We start from the raw sequence: 20,737 nt of genomic DNA on the forward strand, positions 1-20,737 counted from the left end.
CAAGAGGCAGGCAGAGGACATGGGGTGAGGGGGATCGGTCCTGGGTGGGCCCTCAAGGGTTTTGCATAGTTCCATTCCAACATTAAATCTGGCAGCCCTGGCTCCTCTTTTGTATGCTCCCATCTTTGTGGTGCATCTCCTTCTTTCCCAGTTTGTTCCAGTATCCCAGCATAGGTTTCTGCTTGCTTGCTTAAAATCTAGGTGTATTGTTGCCAGATTCCCTCTTGGGTACTGGTACACTCCTCCTGCCGTTCACCCTTGCTCTACCAGCCCAAAGCCTCTCAGACAAGTATCTTGCCCCTCAACTTGGGATCCTGGGTCTTTCTTGACTGTGGACCTGCCTCTGACATCAGCCTGACCTGGTTCCCATTTTCTCTGGGCCACTGGACTGACTATAATTTCATATCCTACTTTTGAAAATCCCAGTCATAACTGGTGTTTGACTAAAATGCCTTTCTTATCTGGCTGCCGTCCTATACCTATCCTCCCACAGACAGAGTTTACAGCCTGTTCAGTTGCCAGTGTGTGTCCTGTCGTAACGCTTGGGTTTTTTGTCAGTTCCAGGTTCGTTCTTTCTTCTCTGCAGCAGGCAAAAATGAGACATGATTGTTTCCTATATTATCAAAGAAAAGATACTTTAGGTCAAATAATTTATGTAACCAAGTAAAATATTATAAACCAAGACTGTGTATATTCTTTATCCTTATAGGTTTAATGTATTTTTAGTTCAACATATGTCTTACTTTGCCTTTTATTGTTTTTTATCTGTGGACACAAAGCCTGCAAGTAAAAAAAAAAAATGTGAACTTTAAATAGTGTCTTATTCTTCCTATTAGATGTTGAATAGTGAACATATGCTTTGCAGTAATACAGTTAGGGAGGCATTTAATCGAAAATTGTTTAAACCTTTTCCCTTGGTTTAAGTCCTAGAGAATGTGCTGTTTATTGGCTTGCCAACAGCTCATTCAGACTAATTGGTACACTTAGTCAATCTACAAGAACTTAAAAATCAACTCTATTCAAAACATTTTATTTTTAATACAAGACAATTAGAGAAAGTTTATGGTATTCAGAATTGAAAATGCGAAACACAACGTTAATTTGCTGTCTGTAATCCCTTGCTTCCTTCCCCACGGAGGGGTTAATTAGAAAGTGGAATCTTATTTTAGTTCTTTTGGAAATTTTATCTTCTAAAAGAAGTTATATGAAAAAGACAACTTCCTAGTTAAAATACAGCAAGCTACAATTCCATGATAGGCTGTCTCCTAATTTTCCATTAAATGATCTATGAAGACATACAGAAATTCAAAAATTCATTCTCAATGGAAGGGAAAGATAACAACCACCCATTTGCATAAATCCTATGAGGAATTTCCAGTAATTACTGAGCTGATGTGGCCTGATTGAAAAACACATTTAATAACCTCCACAGTCTTATGCTCAATTAAAACATAATTTAGGTATAAAGAAGAAACAGTCTGGTCACATGGTCTGCCTTTTCCTCTGAAATTTATTATCTGCAACTCACCAGAAAACTAGGAAACTGCATCCTAATTGCATACGTCCTGGTACATAGTAGGTGTTTTAAAATATGTTTCTAATGAGTGAATATATGTGAAATACTTTCCAAAGTGATCCCCGTTTGTTTGCACCTCTCTTATACAGACAAACCCCTGAACTTAAAATGACTTTAGCTGTAGGGGAAAATGTAGAAGAACATCATTCTATCATAAGCATGTATAGAATCTAGCAAATAGATGTGGTGGTGGTGACAGAGATGGAGAGAGTCCCAGGGATTTTTAGCACATGTTATTGGTGGGATTAGAGTTTATCCAGTAACCAGATGATTGTAAAATTTTCTGAGCTGTGTATTTTCCCCTAGATGATTTGAAAACTGTCAGTGGCTATAAGAAAATGTCCTCCCTGCATTTAATAGGCAGATTCTTGTTTGATACAGGAAATCGGCCCGAGGGTATGCATTGAGCTACCTGTACATTTACATCTAAGAGATCACTGCAAAATGAAAGGGGAGTGAGACCCTGTATGAGTGACCAGTTAAGAAAGATAACCCTCTCCTATTTGTAGAAGCAAATGAAAAAAGAAAAGACCGAATGTTTTTTTAAATGCCAACAGTTAAAGAGTGACACTTAAATGGATTCTCGTGAAACAGAATGGCAAAGACAAGAAATTCTGAAAAGCGCGAGAGAAAAAGACACATTATTTTCAAAGGAACAAAAATTATACTGAAGGCAGAATTACCACCAGGAGCAATCAAAGCCAGAAGACAATGGTGTTATAGTACTAAAGCAAATTAACTGTCAGCCGAGAATTTTAAATCCCAATAAACTATCACTCAAGAGTAAAAATGAAACAAAAATATTTTCAATTCAGCAATGAAATTGGGACAACTGAAAACTCAGATGTTTGCTAAAAGAATAAAAGAAGATCTACTTATGGATGAAGGAAATTGAATTTAGAAGAAAAAATTGGGATCCATGGAACAGTGGCTAACAAAATAATCAGTAAATATGGGTAAATCTCAATGAACATTGGCCATGGAATTAATAATAATAATAATAAAAAATCAGGTAGTATAAAACAAAGTGAATTCAATTTCTGGAAAATAATTTTATAAGGAGGGGTTTGTTGGCATTATAGGAATGTGAAGTTCTTATATTTTGGGGAGCAGTTTTGAACTATTTTAAGACATTTTTATATAAAGTATGAATGTTGAAAATTTGGCACAGCCAAAAAATATAGAATGTGTAATTTCTAAACCAGAGGAATGAATTAAAGGAAAAGAGAAAACTTGATGAGTCCAGTAGAATACAAGAACAGAGGAGAACTAAAGAAAAGACATGATAAAAGAGGCACAAAATGAGATATTAAACAGAAATATATCTCTAATCATGATAAATATAAACTAAACCATAAAAGTTGATATTTTCACAATGGAAAGTGAAATATAGCTTTATGCTTTTTACAAAATTACCTGGTAAAATATCCAAAACTTAAGCCAAGTATTTACTAATCAAAAATTAGTATAGAAATATAGAAAAAGTAGACTTTAAGGCAAATAAATGTATTTATTTAGAAAGGCATAATCCATTGTAGAAAAAAAATTGGACTTATTTCCACCTAAATACATAATCTCAAAATGTACTAGACAAAAATGGGCAAATATGGGAGGAAAATGAACAAGTACATGATTGGGATGGGAGATTTTATTATAGATCTCTCAATAATTGATAGATCAACCCAACAGAACATTAGTAAGGCTCTAGTGGACTTGACCAACACAGTAAGAGTAGGTATTCCTGTAGCTATTAAACATAGTTTGGCTGTGCTGGTAATAGTTGGCAGTTCTTGCCATTAACTTACTATGGCATTTTGATATCTCTCTCTGGTCTTTTTCCTGTGCTTTAGGGCACCTGGGGAAGGGGGATGTTCAGGTATTGCCTTTCAGCAAAATCTGAGAGGGAACTGGCACCAGTCTTTTGGGCTTGCAGATCCTCAGGAACTTCATGGGGGGCCAATCTGATGCTCTCAGCTATTTGGAGTTGGTTAGAAAAGTCCTATGCCATTGTTTTAGCATCCCCCAAACTTTCTTTTTCCTTCTTCGATTCCAATTTCCATCTTTCATTTATCTTTATCCTCCTTCTTCCTTCCTTCTTTTTTTTCCTTTATCCCATTCCCTCTCTTTTCCTATCTCTTTTTTTTATGCTTAAATATATTATTTTAGATCTTCCTGGTGATAGAAAAGCAAAAGTAACTCAGCCAGCCTCTTTTGAAGTAATAAGATCCAATTTAACCAATATTTCAAAAATTGAATTTGTCGGTAATTAGCATGGGTCTTTATCATTTTAAATTATTGTTATTTTATTGAATAAATTTGACACTTTAAGCAGCTAAACCCATTTCAGAAAACGGTTTTCCCTGACTGGATGATACTAATGAAAACATTTTACAGAATTAATCAAGCACACTCTAAAATCGTTATTGCTATACTTTTTTTTTCTTTTTTATATTGTCTTTTGGCACACTTCATGCTTTTTATATTAAATGAGTAAACTCCTTAGTAATGAGAAAATGTTTGCACACAATGAATCCATCACTTATTTTGCCAGAGTGTTTGTGAGACAGATGCTCATGTGCACAAAAGAACACAATGAAGTCACTAAAATGGTTAAAATTCTGAAATGATTTGGTCCTTTACTTGTATAATAGAAAAAAAAAAAAAGATCTACACTAACACTTTCCAGTAGTAGATGGAAATGTGATTAGCAAATAGGCCAAAAAGCTGTCTAATATAATTACTCATACATTAATTTATAACAAATATTTATTATAAGGTCATTTTATAAATGTCTTCATATAAATTTAGTTATTCATTCTTTTGATACTTCATTTTCTGAATTAAGAATTCCTGACTATTGGGAGTTCCTATTGTGGCTCAGCAGTAACGAACCCACTAGTATCCATGAGTACACGGGTTCGATCCCTGGCCTCGCTCAGTGGGTTAAGGATCCAGCGTTGGAAGTGAATGGGAGCTTATAGCTTTTTACTTCAACTAGATTAACTCTAGGTGTTTTTTTGTTTTGTTTTCTTTTGTTTGCTTTTTAGGGCTGCACCTGTGGCATTGTTGTATATATTGAGGTTGTCTTAGGTATTGTTCAGACACAGTATTCCCCAAACCAATAAATAAAATGTTTGAAAGCTATTAATCAAATCTTACTCCTTAATTTAAACAGATTAAGAATTCGAATTCTAAAGAAAAGCCCTCTAAATTATTTGCCTCAGATCACACAACGTAGAAGAGGAACTGAAACTAGAAAACAGAATTTTTAACTCAGTGTTTGCATGTTTCACCTTACCAGTTTTGTACATGTATCTTGCTTTGCAGTCAAGACATGGTAGATGGTTTCATTACAGCCCAAGTGGATCATGTCTGCTTGTTTTATGTAATCTCTGCTCCCTCTTCTTGGCCATGTGACTTGCTTTAGCCAATGGATTATTGAGGAATGTGAAAGAAGCAGATATCTGATAACCATTTGTACATAGGGCTCTTACTCTTTTGCTACTGATAATTCTTGTATACTCAGTGAAAAATACTGAGCTCATCTCATAGAAAATTAGAAAGCTTATGGACAAAATTCCCAGTTGAGGTCCTAATTCGTGAGTGAGCCTGGCCAATACTGCATGAAGCAGGTGAGCCTTCCCAAATGAGGTCAGGCCACAGAATCATAAACAAATAAACGGTTGTTTTTCTTTAAACCACTAAGTTTTGGGGTAGTTTGTTATGTTATGATAGCTGGCCAAAACAACAGTATTGATTTATCATCCCAACCATGACCTATCCTAGCCTCTGAAATTGCACTTTTTTTTTTTTTAACAGCAGACTTTTGCAATTTATTGGAAAAGACTGAATATAGGACATCTAGGGTATCCTGACAGTCAGTACATGCTTCAGAACACAGTCATGTAATACAAGGGCATGTTCTATATAGAAAGAATGCCTGGAAATCTTATGACTTGTGGACTCTCCTGAATCCATGCTCCTTCTCTCACTAAATTGGTGTTTTTGTTTTTGTTTTGTTTGTTTGTTTTGACTTTTAGGGCTGCACCCACAGCATATGGAAGTTCCCTGGCTAGGGGTCAAAGCAAGAGCTACAGCTGCCAGCCTATGCCACAGACACAGCAACACGGGATCCCAGCTGCATCTGTGACCTACACCACAGCTCAGGGCAATGCCAGATTCTTAACATGCTGACCAAGGCCAGGAATTGAACCCACATTGTCATGGATACTAGTCAGAATCATTACTGCTGAGCCACGACGGGAACTCCTGCTTTGTTTTTTTAATTAAAATATAGTTTATTTACAATGCTTTTTTAGTTTCTGGTGTACAGCAGAGTGATTCAGTTATATGTATATATGTATATATATTCTTTTTCATTATAATTTATTACAGGATATTGAATATAATTCCTAGTACTATACAGTAAGTGCTTGCTGTTTATCTATTTTATATATAGTGCTTTGTATCTGCTAATCTCAATCTCTCCTCATTTATCCTTTCCCTACCCCTTTCCCCTCTGGTAACCATAAGTTTGTTTTTTATGCCTGTGAGCCTGTTTATGTTTTGTAAATAAGTTAATTTGTATCATTTTGTAGATTGCACATACAAGTGATATCCTATGATATTTGTCTTTCTCTTCCTGACTTAACTTCCCTTGGTATGATGATCTCTGTGTGTTCATCCATGTTGCTGCAAATGGCATTATTTCATTCTTTTCTATGGCAGAGTAATATTCCATTATACACACACACACACACACACACACACACACAAACACCACATCTTCTTTATCCATTCATCTGTCAGTAGACATTTAGATTGCTCGCATATCTTGGCTGTTGTAAATATTGCTGCTATGAACATTAAGGTGCATGTATCTTTTCGAATTAAGAGTTTTCTCTGGATATACGCCCAGGAGTGGGATTGCTAGGTCATGTATCCTTGAATGCCCATTTTTGTGGGTTATTTTGAAAACTTTAGATCATACCCATTCTTCCAGTAGCTAATATTATATAAAAGAAAATATTTATTCATTAGAGAGTTTCTCTCTTTATGTTTCTTTATCTTCTTAGTAACTATAATCTGGTACATTTAGATATATTTCATTATCTTTAATTCTGGAACCCTTGCAAATTCCACAGTCACTACGATCACCTGTAAAAAATAAGGCTTCAGGTGTGCTACATCTAGTAGAGTAAGGATGGAAGGAACAGGTCCAAATTGTCCCTAATATTTGTGATGCCCAAGTTAAAAGTATAAATGGAAGCCCACATATCATATATCTAAATTTGAAAGTGGTAAACTATCAAATTTTTAAATAGAATATGGTCTCTCATTTCACCTTGACAAATAGAAGTTTATACCAACCTAGATGACTATGTCTGAATTTAGAATTCTTGGGCTTCTTAGAATTTTGCACTAGAACATGACATCACAGGATAGCTGGCCCTGGGCATGTGCCCACCTCATTCTCTTCCTTCAACTCCTAGTATGTATCATAAGAGGTCTTGTGTACAAATCTGTACCTCAACCCACATAATTAATCTTAATTTACATCTCCCCCTTAGTAGCCACCTCCTAGTTTTTCTAGGGGTTTTCCAACAAGAGGACTGATTATAGGGAAGAATCCTGTACAGGCATTGGTAATGGGATTATAGCATTTTGGATTGTGAATTACGGCATCCCATGAACTTGGAACATAGATGGGGCTGGGTTCCACATAGGCCTGTCCCAGTGGGCCCATGTACTCCTTGTACGTGCAGAGAGACAGTGACAGAGGAGATTCAGGGTAAGTCTCTAGAAAACATGAGGCTTAGGACAGCAAGCCCTCTTTCCTTGGTCTAAGGGGATTTGTTAGGGTGGGGATCTGCAACAACAGACCCTGAGACCAGGTTTTGAGAGAAAGAGTTTGAAAGGTGATCTCAGCACTGTAGGTAGGAGTGTGAGTGAGAGACAGCAAAGGGAAGCCAATTCAGGGAGTGTCCATGAACAGGTGCCACTGTGAACAATTTGGGCTCAGTTGCTCTGGGGATCTTTATGAGTTGGTATAAAATTCACCTCAGAGTTATTCCAACCAAAACATAAAGAAGCTGGGTTATTTTTCCACCATTTGGATACATTATTTATTGTGGACTGCAACTACAGGCATTAACTGTCACTTCTGGCCTGATCCATGCAAGTGTTAAGCACCTTCCTGTGACCAGAGGAGACGCTCAAGGAGAAAGGAATTGTTTTCCATAAAGCCATTGGCCTTGGGGGAGGATTTAAATGCCAAGGGGACATGGCAGGGCGTGGACATCTGCTACAGTGCAGAGGAGCAGACTTTGAGAAAACATGTCCTGAAAAGAGAATGATATTATGGTGGCACAGTGTGGCCAGGAAAATTTCTCCATTTCTAAATATGAAAATAGTCTCTACCTCTGCTATTTTACATCCAAGGGCATGTGAATACTGGCTGATGAATACCTTAATCCAGAAGTGGCTTCTTGTGGATAATACAATATTCCTACTTATTTTCCTTGCATGAATTAATTATTTCAGGTGTTTAAGAAAAAGAAACACATTTTGTCAATATATCTTCAAAAATATAATCCTCATATCCATGAATCATTCCATCAGGATGGATTTCTTCTTAGAGTTTTAGGGGAGGGGAGCTGGCACTACATATTCCTTAAGGTGTTTGCTCGTGAACATTTCATGAGTTGGAAAGTGTACACTTAAGAATGTCCTTGGATTTCACTTTCAGACTCAGTATCAATAGGAAATGAATACTTTTAGGGAAAAGTACATAGTGTATAACATAAAGCGATAGAAGCTTTATTTTCAAGCTTATTATATTTCAAATATTTTTTACTATTAAATATCTAATTTTTTATCTTTGTTGAAAAAAATAATTACTATTGAGTTGCTTAAATTTTGTATTCCAAGTAGTGTAATTTTATTTAAATACCTAATATATTTTCATCTCAGTAAGTTCATGGAAGAGAAAAAGGTAGTTTCTTCCTTTCTGATAATAAAGCAACAAGTTTTAAGCAAGTAATTATCTCACCTGGTTTGTTCTAATTATGTTGTCACAATTCAGATACTCCTCTCAGAATGAAAATAATCAATAAACAACAGATGATAAAAGATATCTAGAGTCCCTTTTGACAAGAAAAAATTTCTATTCTAAATTTAGATTTGTACTTAAATAGGGTGAAATAAAAATAACATTCTGACAACCTTTGTTTCCTCCTTAGACCGGCTGAGAATCTTGGACTTTGGTTAGATATAATATAGATTTCAAGTGTGAGTCACTGTCAGTGTTTTTTAATATATAATATTTATAAATTTAACAATATATATGAATATGACATATAGAAATATCCAAAATATAACATATTCTATGTAATATATAATGGATATATTTATAATATATAACACACATATATACATCCTCACTGTGTTTTTAAAATAATTTAAAGCAGTTAATATTTTTGCAAGAATGACTAGTTTTCTTGACATACGGGCTTCAGTGTATTTGAAAACAGCTTTGCCATTTTTAACATTTAAAGTGTTAAATGTGAGTGAATTAAAACCGTAGCCAGTTTGGACTTCTCTGTGGCCTAGCAGTTTAGGACTCGGCATTGCCATTGCAGTGGCTCAAATTCCATCCCTGGCCCAGGAACTTACACATGTGGCGGACACAACAACAACAACAACAAAATGATAGCCAATTAATACCATGATACTTGTTGGTCCATTGGTCGATAAGCTTGATTTGCTTTCTTAGTTTCAGAGAATTGTACAGAATTAGGCTTCTAAACATCTATCACTTGTTTCTCATTGATTGCTTAAATACTTTGGCTTTAGCAGTGAAACTTGTGTTATATTCTTATACTACTTCTTGCTTTAGGGCTGAGAGACTTTTTTATCATTTCATGGAGAATAGGAAAATGGCAACCTTCAGAGAAAAAGCAGTGTTGCTTGAAAGGGAAGGACCCACTTAGATAGCCTGCCCATCATATGAAATGATCTTAGCTGTTAACTTAAGGTAAATGGTGTAACAAGGTGATATGAGAAGTATTCATTGGACATGCCTCTTTTGGCTTCCCTTGGTTATTAACTATGAAAAATTCATTTCTATCTGCTGGTCAAGTTACAAATTATTTTGATTGCCATGAGGCGGAGTACCTTTGTGTCATAGAAATGTGGCAGACAGTAATGCTTACTAAATATTCCCTATATCTCTCAGTTTGCATCCCATGTGGGCTGAGATGGAACCATGTGGTTGGTTCTGACCAATTAAGTGTAATGTCTGTTATTTTGGGGCTGAGCACCCAAAAGCCCTCGAGCAAACTTTTAGCTATGCTTCTCCCCTTCACCTGTAAACTAAGGAGGAGAGATGTTCCTAATGGAGCAGCTGGAAGAAAGTGGTATCTTTCACAGTATGGGTCCCTCAGTGGCTTTATGGAACAGACCTTCCTCTGACCTATGCAGATATATTCTGTCGTTGATTTAAAAAAAAAATAAACTTGCTTGTAATGCCCAGGAAATGTAGGGGTAGTGTGTTACTTGGTTATAACCTAGTCTCTTCCAGGTTACAGAATATAATTAAATGTAATAATATTAAATATCACATTATCCCAAAATGAATTTTAAGATTCATACCATTAAAAATCATTGAACCATTTTTTAAAATTATTTTGATAGCTGCAGATGGATCTGTTCCAGTTCCTTTACAGTTTGTTCCTATCAATCCTGGACGCTACCCTTGTAAAATTTTGTTGACATCAAAGTATGATGTGCGTGTCTATTGCATTGAAGGTGTAGTGGATGAAGAATATCCAGATGCAAGATTTGATTTTGAAACACCAGCATTTCAAGCCCTTACCCAAAATATTCCAATAGTAAGTACAAAAAAAATTTTTTTTTTTTGGTACTGTCTCAGTTAAAGTCCTTCAAACCTCTCGTCTAAACTACTACTAATTCCTAATTGCATTATGTGCTGGCATTTGTTTCTCCATATTGATGTCACAGTTTTACTCCTGAATATAAATGTTATCATATTACTCATCTGATTAATCACTTGTGCTGGATCTCTTTGCTTAAAAAATTAACTCTAACATCCTTTATCTACCATCACATTCCTACTCTTTTGATTGCCTCGTGACTCCACCAAGCAGAGTCATGGTCTCTCATACTACGCTGCTCCAAAGTCACTTGTGATCGCACATTTGATTAAGATGGATTCATAGGCGCTAATAACAGTGACTGGCTACAGCTTGGTTACTAGTGAGTGATCATAGCATAGATGAAGATAATATAACTGTAAGGAATTTTGAATTTCCTAGACTGATATTTTTCTGTCCCTCTGATACTTTTCTGTCTTTATTTTCATGCTTTAGAATAATACAACAAACAAGGAATGGAAATGTCAAGTTACTATAGAAGGAGAATGGTTTTATGGACCTCCTGTTTTACATGTTGGACCAGGTGAAACTGTGAATTATCCTCTCACATTCAGACCTATTTTGGAATGTGAAATTATGGTATGAACTCATTGATCCCCCCTCCCCCCAGGATTAATATATCAATAAGCCAATGTGTGATATTAACCTATATAACTTCTGATAAATTTCTTGCAGAGAAGTTGTATTTTCCATGAATTTGATCATTAGTGTTTACTCTGTTTAAAACTATAATAAATGTTTTAACTTGAGGAATAAATATTCTGAAAGTCACCATATCACAGGCTGTCAGTACTTATATTTAGAATATTTTTATATAATATGTTTAACAAAGTAAAATAATTGCTTTTTTATTTAGTAAGGAAGTTTGTACTTTAGAAAATAATTTCTTAAGTCATATTTCTTCGTCAAGGAGGTAAACAGGTATATAAGTGCTATGTATGAGAATGCCTTTTAAACTCTCACTTAGAGAAAGTAAAAAGACATAAAGGACTTTTCACAGGAAATTCATCTTTATTCGTTCAGTAGAAGTATTTATATATAAACTGGAAAAGTCAATTGCTAACACCTCCTTGAAAGCTTATTTTATTTATCAGATTCAAAGATTAATTAATGGGATAGAGGAGGTTGTTTGGCATTCAACTATGACTCCTATGGAGCTGAAATTTCACTGATTTGTTACAGGGCAAACTTATTCTACAAAATGAAGCAGATGGTATGGAGCATGTCTTTGACATAACAGGGATTGGAAAAAAACCCGCGGCCTTGGAACGCATCATTATAGACTGTCAAGTGGGGGAGATAACAAATAAATCCATAACTGTGCCTAATTATTCAATGGACATCCTAACATATAAGGTGAGATTTTTTTCTTTGTTATTAAAGTGTTTTCTGAAGGAGTATATTGAATTACATGAATATTTTAAAATATTTAATTTTACCTAACTAGGTGAAGCAATGTTGCATAAGGAGGTGGTTAGAATTTTCCTTCTTTTAGTCTAACAGCTTTCAAATGTCATTTCAATTATAAAGTTGAATTAGCAGCAAAAATATTAATATCTAAGTATTAGTATATAATCATAACCATACAATATTAAAATTTACTTGAATCATGTGTATTTTCTCTAGAAGAAATTGCACATGATAATGAGAGATATTTTCAAAAAAACTTTTAAACAACTTTTAAGGTTGTAATGTGATATTTGTAGGCACAAAATTTCAAAAGTGTGTCCTCTTGTTTACCAGTGTGAATAATAGTGGGAATGTGAAGAAGTGCATAATTATTTGTATCTTTATTTTTATGAGGTTTTGTACTTGACTGTTCTCACTTGATTGGTTTAAGCAAATATCAAAAGAATTTTTTCTGCTCCCCACTCCCCTATTTATCCAAAAATTGTTGTGTACTCAGTAGATCATAACATATAACTCAGAGAATCTTCAAATACCTATCCATCATAGATGCCTGAGTCCAGTTTTAGAGCAAACTGCTGAAGTTTGGAAATTCTGTGGTTTGTCCTCTGCATTTTTGGGTAATCTTGAAAGACAGGTACTTTGATTTTCATCGTCTTTCCTTACTGGATTGCAAATGGAGTGAATACTGTGAATGAAAATCTCATCATCTCACTTTCCTGCTAAAACTCTTCAGTGTCATCTCTTGCCTTCGAGATCGAGTCCATGCTCCTTGAAGTGGCTTTCAAATCCTTTAAAAGCCTATATGCTCAGGAGTTTCTGCTGTGGCGCAACCGGATCGACAGTGTCTCTGGAGCACTGGGACATGGGTTCATTCCCTGGCCCAGCACAGTGGGTTAAGGATCCAGCATTGCCACGACTGTGGCTTAGATTGTGACTGTGGCTTGGATCTGATCCCTGTCCTGGGAACTCCATGTGCCATGGGCAGCCAAAAAGAAAAAATAGAAATGAAAAAAGTCTATGTGCTCAGCTTCATCTCTTGCATGTGCTGGCTCCAGCCATACTTAAGCCATTGTATACTACTTAACTACTGTCTGAAATCTCTATCCAACTCCCTATCTTTTCATCTTTAGGGCAAGTTTTAGATGCTGCTTTTCCAAGAATCCTTCTAGATCCCCATAAATCTGGATTAAGTGCCATTCATGCACTTTCACAGCATTTTTTTTAACCTGTCCCACCATCATGTACACTGTATCATATTCCTATTATCTGTTTGTTTTCTCCACCAGATTTTAAAGTGAGAAAAGGAGCATACCTCTCTTATGCACACTTTTGTATCTAGCATAAGTCATATCATGCATATAATAGATGTATTTCAAGGAAGATTTAATGAACAGATAAAAACATAATGGGTGGCATTTCAAATGGAAGGAAAGAGGGAAAGAAGGAAAGAAAGAAAAGGAAAAGAAAAAAATCATGACCATTTGGATTTGCTATAAATAAGGGAAAAAATCATTTTTCCACCACTCCCTTTCCTCTTCCAGAATTTACTAGTGAGCAAAGAATCCTCTCAAGAGTTTGATAAAAGCAGATTAAAGAAAAAATTCTGTAATTTTAAAAAAATTCAATGAATTTTATTTATAGTTGTATAACCATAATCACAACCCCATTTTACAATATTTCTATCCCAAAACCTCAGCCCATCCCTCCCGCTCCCACATGTCTCCTTTTGTAACTGTAAATTTTTCAAAGTCGGTGAGTCAGTTTCTGTCCTGCAAATAAGTTCTTTGTATCCTTTTTTAGATTCCACATGTAAATGATAGCCTGTGGCATTTATGTCTCCTGTCTGACTAACTTTGCCTAGTATGATAATCTCTAGGTCCATCCATGTTGCTACAAATTTCATTATTTCATTATTTGTTATGGCTGAGTAATATTCCATTGTGCATATGTACTACAGCTTCTTTAGCCATGCCTTTTTAGGTAAGTTTATTCCTAAGTATTTTATTCTTTTTGATGTGATGGTAAATGGGATTGTTTCCCTAATTTCTCTTTCTGATATTTCATTATTAGTATATAGAAATGCAGTCAATTTCTATGTATTAATTTTGTATCTTGTGACTTATCAAATTAACCAATGAGCTCTAACAGTCTTCTCGTAGTGTCTTAAGGATTTTCTAGGTATAGTATCATGTAATTTGCAAACAGTGATAGTTTTATTTATTCTTTTCCAATTTGGATTCATTTTATTTCTTTTTCTCTCTGATTGCCATGGCTAGGCCATCCAAAACTATGTTGAATAGTAGTGACATGAGCAGACAGCCTTGTCCTGTTCCTGATCTTAGTGGGAATTCTTTTAGTTTTTCACCATTGACAGTGATGTTAGCTGTGGGTTTGTCATATATGGCCTTTATTATGTTGAAGTAGGTTCCCTCTATGCTCACTTTCTGGAGGATTTTTATCAGCAGTGGGTTTTTAGATTTTGTCAAAGCTTTTTCTGTCTGCTCCTATTGAGAGGATCATGTGGTTTTTATTCTTTAGTTTGTTAATGTGGTGTAGCACACTGATTGATTTGTGGATATTGAAAAATCCCTACATCCCTGGGATAAATAATCCCATTCGATCATAGTGTACAATCCTTTTAATATATTGCTGGATTCTGTTTGCTAGTATTTTATTGAGGATTTTTGCACCTAATTTTATCAGTGAGATTGGCCTGTAATTTTATTTTTCTGTGGTATCTTTGTCTGGTTTTGTGGTATCAGGGTGATGGTGGCCTCATAAAATTGGTTTCGGAGTGTTCCTTCCTCTGCTGTTTTTGGAATAGTTTCCGAAGGATAGGTGTTAACTCTTCTCTAAATTTTTGATAGAGTTCGACTGTGAGGCCATCTGGTCCTGGACCTTTGTTTGTTGGAAGTGTGTTTTTTTGGCCTTTTTATTTTTTTTCTTTTTTAGGGCCACATCCATGGCATATGGAAGTTCCCAGGCTAGGGGTTGAATCAGAGCTGCAGCTGCTAGCCTATACCACAGCCACAGCAACACCAGATCTGAGCCACATCTGCGACCTACACCACAGCTCACAGCAATGCTGGATCCTTAACCCACTGAGTGAGGCCAGGGATTGAACCCGTGTCCTCATGCATACTAGTCAGGTTTGTTACCACTGTGCCACAATGGGAACTCCTGTTGGAAGTTTTTTAATTACAGTTTCGATTTCAGTACTTGTGATTGGTTTGTTCATCTTTTCTATTTCATCTTGGTTTAATCTTGGAAGATTGTACTTTTCTAAGAATTTGTCCATTTCTTCTAGGCTGTCCTTTTTATTGGCATAGAGTTGCTTGTAGTAGTCTTTTATGATCCTTTGTATTTATGTGATGTCCCCTGTAACTTATGTTTCATTTCAGATTTTATTGATTTGAGTCCTCTCTTGTTTTTTTCTTGATGAGTCTGGTTAAGAGTTTATCAATCTTGTTGATCATTTCAAAGAACCAACTTTTAGTTTCATTGATCTTTTCTGTGGTTTTCATCATTTCTATTGCATTTATTTCTGCTCTGATATTTATGATTTCTTTCCTTCTGCTAACTTTGGGTTTTGTCTGTTCTTCTCTCTCTAGTTGTTTAGGTGTAAATTTATGTTGTTTATATAAGCTTTATCTTGTTTCCTGAAGTAAGCTTGTATTTGCTGTAAACTTCCCTCCTAGAACTGCTTCTGCTGTATTCCGTAGGTGCTTTTTTTTTTTTTTTTTTTTTTTTCTCTTTTTAGGGCCACTCCCATGGCATATGGAGCTTCCCATGCTAGGGGTTAAATTGGAGCTGTAGCCACTGGCCTACACCACAACCACAGCAGCACCAGATCCAAGCTGCGCCTGCGACCTACACCACAGATCATGGCAATGCCAGATCCTTAACCCACTGAGCGAGGCCAGGGATCGAACCTACATCCTTATGGATGCTAGTCAGATTTGTTTCTGCCGAGCCATGAAGGGAATTCCCCCCATAGGTTTTGGATTGTTGTTTCTTTGTTATCATTTGCTTCTAGGTATTTTTTAATTTCCTCTTTGATTTTTTTTCAGTGATCCAGTGTTTATTTAGTAGCATGTTGTTTAGTCTCCATGTATTTGTGTTTTTGCAGTTTTTTTCTTGTTGATTTCTGGTCATATAGTGATGTGTTGGAAAAGATGCTTGATGTGATTTCAATTTTTGTAATTTCACTAAGACTTGATTTCTGGCCCAGAATGTACTCTATCCTGAAGAATGTTCTGTGTGCTCTTGAGAAGAATGTGTGTTCCACTGCTTTTGATATAATGTTCTCTAAGTATCTATTAGGTCCATCTGGTTTAATGCATAATGTAAAGCCTACATTTTCTTGTTAATTTTTTGTCTGGATGATCTCTCCATTGCTGTAAGTGGGGTGTTAAATTCCCCTACTATTATTGTGTTATTTTCAATTTCTCTTATTAAGATTGTTAGCAGTTGCCTTATATATTGAGATGATCCTACGTTCGGTGCATATATATTTACAGTTGTTATATCTTCTTCTGTGATTGATCCTTTGATCATTATATAATTTCCTTCTTTGTCTCTTATAGCATTCTTTATTTTAAGGTCTGTTTTGTCTGATATGAGCATTGCTACTGCAGCTTTCTTTTGATTACCTTTTACATGGAATATTTTCTTCCATCCTTTCATTTTCATTTCATGTGTGTCCCTAGAAGTGAAGTGGGTGTCTTGAAGACAGCATATATATGGATCTTGTTTTTGTATCCATTCAGCCAGTGTATGTCTTTTGGTTGGGGCGTTTAGTCCATTGACATTTAAGGTGATTACCTCTACATATGTTCTTATTGCCATTTTATAATTGTTTTGGATTTGTTTTGGTTGGTCTTTATTCTCCCCTTCTTGTTTTGTTCTCTTCTCTTGCAGTTGGTGACTATCTTTAGTGTTGTGTTTGGATTGCTTTTTCTTATTTGTGTGTATATCTATTGTAGATTTTTGGTTTGCAGTTACCATGAAGTTTTGATATAGGAGTCTCTATATATACAAGATTGTTTTAAGTTGTTGGTCTCTTAATTGCAAGTACATCTCCATTATCCTGCATTTGTACCCTCCTCTTCTCATGATTTCTGGGTGTGGTAGCATGTTTGTGTGTGGATAATTTCATACCTTTGCTGTACGTATGCCTTTCCCTGTGAGCCTTGTCATTTGTGATATTTTTTTTCTAGCAGTGTCCTTTTTTTTCCCCCACCTAGAGAAGTTTCTTTAGTATTTGTTGTAAAGCTGGTTTAGTGGTGCTGAATTCTCTTAGATTTTGCTTGTCTGTAAAGCCTTTGATTTTTCCTTCAAATCGGAATGAGAGCCTTGCTGGGTAGAGTAATCCTGGTTGGAGGTTTTTTACATTCCTCACTTAAAGTATATGGTGCTACTCCTTTCTGGCCTGCAGAGTTTCTGCTGAAAAATTAGCTGATAACTTCATTGGGGTCCCTTTGTATGTTATTTGTTTCTTTTCCCTAGGTGCTTTCAATATTTTCTCTTTAATTTTAGTCAGTTTGATTAATATGTATCTCGGGGTGTTCCTCCTTGGGTTTATTTCTTTTGTTATTCATTGTGCTTCCTGATCTGAGTGAGTGGCTCCTTTCTCATGTGAGGGAATTTTTTGGCTATTATCTCTTCAACTCTTTTCTCTGGCCATCTCTCTTCTCTTTCTGGTACCACTATAATATGGATGTTGGTGCATTTAATATTGTCCCAATATTTTCTAAGACTCTTCATTTCTTTTCAATCTTTTTTCTCTTTTCTGCTTCGCATCAGTGATTTCCACTAATCTGTCTTCTGCCTCACTTACTTGTTCTTCTGCCTCCTGTATTCTGCTGTTCATTCCTGCTAGTGAATTTTTTAATTCATTTATTGAATTTTGCATCTCTGCGTGCTTAATCCTTAAATCATCTATTTCTTTGCTCAATGTTTCTTTTTATTTATCAGTCTTTGCCCCCAGTTTATTTAAAAAAATCTTGGATCATCTTTACTAGCATTTGTCTAAAGTCTTTCATGGAGGTTGGTAATCTCATGATCAGTTAGCTATTTTTCTGGGTTTTTTCTTTTTCCTTTATCTGAGTCGTAAATTTCTGCCTTTTCATTTTTTTTTTAAATAGATTTTTAGTGTAATCTGCTTTTAGCAGATAATTAATTTGTAGCTTCTCTTGATTCTGATGTCTGCTCCCTTTGTGACTGAAGGTGGTATGGGGGCTTGCTGCAGGCTACCTGATGGGAGGGACTGTTGCCTGCCCACTGGTAAATGGAGCTGATTCCTATCCCTTTGGTGGGTGGGCCTTTGTCTCTGGGTGAGATCAGAGGTGCCTGTGTGCTGGGCGCATAGGGGGGCAGTGTCTTTAGGCAACCTGTTTGCTGATGGGTGGTGCTTTGTTCACACCTGGTTTCTTGTTTGGCCTGGGGCTTCTCAGTCCTGATGGTTATGGCCGTGTTTTTCCACAATGGCCACCTCTAGAGGTTTTCACACTGATGATTATTACTGAGAACTTTGTCTCTAATGTCCTTCCCCCACAATTAGCCACAATCACTGCCTTTTTTCCTAGGCGATCCTCTAAGAACCACAGGCAAGTCTGACAGAGATTCCTATGGGACCCAGTGCATGTGAAATCCTGTGTGTGCCTTTCAAGAATGGAGTCTCCATCTTCCCCAGTTCTGTGGAGCTCCTGTGCCCAAGCCCATCTGGCCCTAAATGCCAAGTGCTCCATGGGCTCTTCCTCCCAGTGCCAGATCCTCAGGCATGGGGACCTTATGTGGGGCTTGGAACTCTCACTCCCGTGGGTGAGCCTCTGCGATATAGTTACTTTCCAGTCTGTGGGCCTCCTACCTGGCAGGCAAGGGGTCATTTATATCGCACAATCGCCCCTTCCACTCTCTCAGTATGGCCTCCTCTTTGTCTTCTGGAGTCGGATATCTTTTTTGACAGTTTCCAGTCTATTTTGTTGAAGATTGTTCAGCAGTTGTTTGTAATTTTGTTTGCTTTTATGAGTGAAGGTAAGCTCCAGTCGTTCTACTCTACCATCTTAATCTTATCTACTCAAATTTTATAATTTTTTAATATTGGATATTTCATTTTGTTGTTAGGACAGAGGTGATGTCTATAGGTATTTTAAATTTTACTCTTCAGAATGAATGCCTTTTTTTTTAAAGCGTAGGCCTTTAAAAATAATAATTATGCTACGTTAGCTATATTTTTCCCAATTAAATGTAGAGGTACAGTTCTATTCATAACAATTATTTTCACAAGAAATAATAGTCTATATTTCTGTTATTTCAATACAAAAATAAAACAAGAATCTGATTAATTTTACTTCTAGAGTGTAAATTTTCAGTGAGACCCTTTCTGTAGTTAAAGATATTACATTATTAAATTAGGAGTTCCCATCATGGCGCAGCAGAAACAAACTCAACTAGGAACCATGAGATTGTGGGTTTAATGCTCGGCCTTGCTCAGTGGGTTAAGGATCCGGCATTGCAGTGAGCTGTAGTGTAGGTCACAGATGTGGCTCGGATCTGGCATTGCTGTGGCTCTGGCAGAGGCCGGCAGCTATAGCTCCGATTCGACCGCTAGCCTGGGAACCTCCATATGCTGCGGGTGCGGCCCTGAAAAGACACAAAGCCCCCCCCCAAAAAAAAGATATTACATATTAAATTAATTAAATATTATTTCATTAAAATATTAATAATACTATTCATGTATTCTAGTTCTTCTATATCTAAGTAGTGCCAATAATCAGAAAAGAACAGAAACATATTTAAGACCTAAAAATATTTATTCCTAGAGATATTATGATTATCACCTTTCTTAATTTTTTTTTTGTCTTTTTGTCTTTTTGCCTTTTCTAGGGCTGCTCCCATGGCATATGGAGGTTCCCAGGCTAGGGGTCTAATCGGAGCTGTAGCCGCCAGCCTACGCCAGAGCCACGGCAACACCGGATCCAAACCACATCTGCAGCCTACACCGCAGCTCACGGCAATGCTGGATCCTTAACCCACTGATCAAGGCCAAGGATCAAACCCACAACCTCGTGGTTCCTAGTTGGATTCGTTAGCCACTGCTCTATGATGAGAACTCCTTTTTTTTTTTTGCCTCTTTTCCTAATTTGAAAATCACTATTATTTTCAATCAACATATCCTAATGAGTATTAGGATATGCCCTTTCTTTTATTCATAATATTTAGTTTATTGCTGGTATTTCAATGGAAATTCTATTGAGAATCAACTGAGATGCTGCTAAAGGAAAAGGCTAGACTGAAAATCTTTGCTTTGTAGTGTCAGGTTTCATCTTGTGCTTGCTTTGAGACCACTGAAATGTCTCTGATTCTCCATCTTCATTCTCTGATGTGTAAAATGAAGTTGGCCTCTGTGCACTCAAGGCTGATTCACATTATTTCCCAACTGCCCTTTCTTTCTCTTTAGAACCTTCCTCATCACTGGATTATTTTTCTTAATATATAAATATTCTCAAAAATTTTCTGTTATAAGATAAAACTTCTCTCCAGCAATACTCCTCACTTATCCTCTTTCTTTTTGATGATTGCAAAAATTCTTGAAAAAACAATATTTACATGATCATTTTTTATTTCATGTTGATCCACTTATAGCTCATTTACTCTGTTGAAACCGCTGCCACAAAGATCACCCATGACTTTTGACCAAGTTCTTTTGCCAAGTTATCTATCTCAAAACTCCTATAGTATTTGGTACTGTCTATCTGCCTTCTTAACATTCTTCACCCTTTATTTTATATCATCC

General features: G+C 36.2%; 1 protein-coding gene across 1 annotated transcript in view; it reads left to right on the forward strand.

Moving 5' to 3' along the window:
* CFAP47 (cilia and flagella associated protein 47) overlaps window positions 1–20,737 on the forward strand; it is a 443,526-nt gene that overhangs the window by 267,861 nt on the left and 154,928 nt on the right. The window contains exons 48-50 of the mRNA XM_047764176.1: window positions 10,271–10,467; window positions 10,966–11,109; window positions 11,713–11,886. Of these exons, the coding sequence (XP_047620132.1) occupies window positions 10,271–10,467; window positions 10,966–11,109; window positions 11,713–11,886 (515 nt within the window). The remainder of the gene's footprint in view (window positions 1–10,270; window positions 10,468–10,965; window positions 11,110–11,712; window positions 11,887–20,737) is intronic.

Source organism: Phacochoerus africanus, chromosome X, assembly GCF_016906955.1.
Source record: "Phacochoerus africanus isolate WHEZ1 chromosome X, ROS_Pafr_v1, whole genome shotgun sequence".
NCBI lineage: Eukaryota > Metazoa > Chordata > Mammalia > Artiodactyla > Suidae > Phacochoerus > Phacochoerus africanus.